We start from the raw sequence: 2,822 nt of genomic DNA on the forward strand, positions 1-2,822 counted from the left end.
AACATAGAACACAACAGAAAACTATTCAAAAGGACTAGTCAAATCCTCCACTTTCAACCTTAGATTCTTTTCCAGCCCCGCTTCCCGATCTACCACCTTTGCCCATTTCAATGCTGGATAGGATTCCAGGGGAAATGGTGGACTGTAGGGGTCTTGGAGGAGGGGAGGTGAGAGTATTGGGAGCCGGAGAAAGAGATGATTCCCCAAAGAAGGAGAAATGATCGATTACCCCTAAAAGGCTGATCCTCCTGGTAATCTGAGAAAGGCGAATAAATACTGCAGGGAGAAGATAACAGTTTATTGTCTCTGATTGGCAAATACGAAAAAAGATTGACAGTATCAAGTGGAGGGAACGCAGCGGGCGGGCTGCAGTGTTAATGGGAGGGGTAACTGGGGACTCGAGCTCAGTGATGACGCGACTCTCACGTGACCAGGAGTCGACGTGTGCAGAAGTCCTTATAGTCCAGGGCCTGTTTCCCTGTAGCAGCTCCCTATTGCTGGAGAAGGAGAAAAGTGCCCAAGATCCTTTCAGGTTAGTATAAAGGTGGGCGCTGACCTGGAGACCCTGGGGTCGAGGAGGCCGAGAGCAGAAAGCAAGCGGGGCCGGCACTGCTTTCCTCACTGCTGTTCCGCCAAACTCCCATTTTGTGCAGGAAATTTGGGGCTGTTTGGTGGGGGATGGCGGGTGGAGAGAGAGAAGGGTAGTTAATTAAGGGTCCTGAGAGAGAGACATAGAAACTATTTGGAAGAAACTTGCTTTTCCTACTCCCTGCTTGCAGAAAAACGGTGGGCACGGATGAGGGCGGGGTTGGCATAAAAGGAGGGCGAGGATGAGGACGTGGGAAACTTTACACCAACAAGGCCTAGAATCATGAAAGGGACCCGTGATCCAGGTACTAGCCTGCTCACCAAACACTCCCATCTGTCTGCAGGATATTTGGTTTTTTGGGCGCGACACAAATCGAGGTGAGGGAAGAGAGAGGAAAATCCCCTGAATCCCTGCAGGTCAGTTTTTGTAAAGGTGCAATTGCTTCGGGTCTCTTTGGGTGGGGGTGGAAGTGTGAGTGACACCAAAGCACATCCCGGGGTCGCAGCAGCCCCTCCCCATCCGGATTAAGCGCCAGAGGCGGGTGCCGAGCCTGCAGCGGAAATGAGGCGGGGGAGGGGAAGCTTTAAGAGACGCTGAACTGGGAGGGGAGACCAGAGACTGGACCAACCCTCTCAGGTGAGAGGCTGGAGGTTGAGAGGGCTTGGGAAAGTCTGAAGGGCGGGAGTGTTGGAGACCAAAGGCGGGAGAAGGGTTAATTGCTTCCGTACTGCTCCCATTTCAGTATTAGGAGAGGCTTGTAGCAGGGCCTGCTGGGAAGATGGTGGGCCGGAGCAGGAGGAGAAAGATGGAGCTGGAACGAAAGGGGGCGGGAAGGGAGGTGGAGTCAGGGGAGTTCTGAGCCTGAGGATCCAGCTTTCTCTAGTTGGAAAACTTTTGACAATTAGGGTACTGAGTCAGAAAAGGCCAATTGCTATGGGACCCCATACTCTGGCTGCTAGTCTGTTTGCCTGGAATCTAGTAGTTTTGTTTCCTTGTTTTCTAGGATTAATTTATTCAAAAAGGAAATTAAAAATACTCAATATGCAAAAGTCTTGTGAAGAAAATGAGGGAAAACCACAGAACATGCCAAAGGCCGAGGAAGATCGCCCTTTGGAGGATGTACCACAGGAGGCAGAAGGAAATCCTCAACCTTCCGAAGAAGGTATAAGCCAGGAGGCAGAAGGAAACCCCAGAGGAGAGCCGAATCAACCTGGCCAGGTTTTTAAAGAGGACACACCCGTTAGGCATTTGAACCCTGAAGAAATGATAAGAGGAGTAGATGAGCTTGAAAGGCTTAGGGAAGAGATAAGAAGAGTAAGAAACAAGTTTGTGATGATGCATTGGAAGCAAAGACATTCACGCAGCCGTCCTTATCCTGTGTGCTTTAGGCCTTGAATTCATTTTTGCCTAATATTAAAATCTGGCCCCAGCTTTCTTTCTGTTAGCATTTTCTGATGTATCTTTGACCTCCATTTTACTTTTAATAATCTGATGAAATTTTGTTTTAGATAGTTTCCTTGGTACCAGCATCTCATTGGATTTTGGATTTTGACCCATTTCCAGGTCTATTTTTCAATTGGAAACTTTCACACATTTGCATGGGAATGTGTTCATTCCATGTTGTAAAGTAAAACATAACAGGTTATGGCAAAGCAGCATATTTAATATCAGCTCACATATATAGGATAAAATTCCAAACTTTGTGTGTGTGCGTGTGTGTATACATACATCCATATAACATATATCAAAAACTTAACCAAGCTTATTTCTGTGTGGTGTGAAATTTTATTTGTTTTCTTCTTTTTATTCTTTCTGCTTATATTATATGTGCTTTTTAATGAACACGTGTCTCACACACAAAAAGAATTAAGGATTTTTTTTACAAGTAAGAGTCAAATAATTTGCAACCAGCTTATGAGGGCAATGGGGGCACCTAAACTCTTGATGAAAGAACAATAAAAAAGAAATGTAAACCTCAAATTACCTCTGGATCTCTTAGCAAGAGGAATAAACTGGCAATTATTACAGATACACACGTTTAAGACTCAGTCTTTTCATGGGGAAAATATTTGCTTCACGGGGCTGCAGTGGGGAAGAAATGAGGCAGTAACAGCTGTGCTCAGTGGGATCTCGTTCCCACCCGTGCATACGGAATCCCAACCCACTATAGAAGCACCAATATTTAAGGGAGGTCCTGGCATGACGCGACTTGTGCTCAGGAACAAGTCCAGTA

The 2,822-nt window shown here is 46.3% G+C and overlaps 1 protein-coding gene across 2 annotated transcripts; it reads left to right on the forward strand.

Moving 5' to 3' along the window:
* Positions 1-425: 425 nt before the first annotated feature.
* On the forward strand, positions 426-2,620 carry TCEAL8 (transcription elongation factor A like 8). 2 transcript variants are annotated; one of them, XM_007992378.3, is made up of 3 exons: positions 426-532; positions 933-1,005; positions 1,593-2,620. In XM_007992378.3, the coding sequence occupies exon 3, from the start codon at positions 1,631-1,633 to the stop codon at positions 1,982-1,984; it is 354 nt and encodes a 117-aa protein (XP_007990569.1). In that variant the 5' UTR covers positions 426-532; positions 933-1,005; positions 1,593-1,630; the 3' UTR covers positions 1,985-2,620. The 2 variants fall into 2 exon arrangements, with proteins under 2 accessions (XP_007990569.1, XP_007990570.1); XM_007992379.3 differs by lacking the exon at positions 933-1,005.
* The last annotated feature ends 202 nt before the right edge of the window (positions 2,621-2,822 follow it).

This window comes from Chlorocebus sabaeus, chromosome X (genome assembly GCF_047675955.1).
Source record: "Chlorocebus sabaeus isolate Y175 chromosome X, mChlSab1.0.hap1, whole genome shotgun sequence".
NCBI lineage: Eukaryota > Metazoa > Chordata > Mammalia > Primates > Cercopithecidae > Chlorocebus > Chlorocebus sabaeus.

What these genes read in the sequence shown, in the direction of transcription:
- TCEAL8 (XM_007992378.3), top strand. Translation starts at nt 1,631, where the DNA reads ATGCAAAAGTCTTGTGAAGAAAATGAGGGAAAACCACAGAACATGCCA.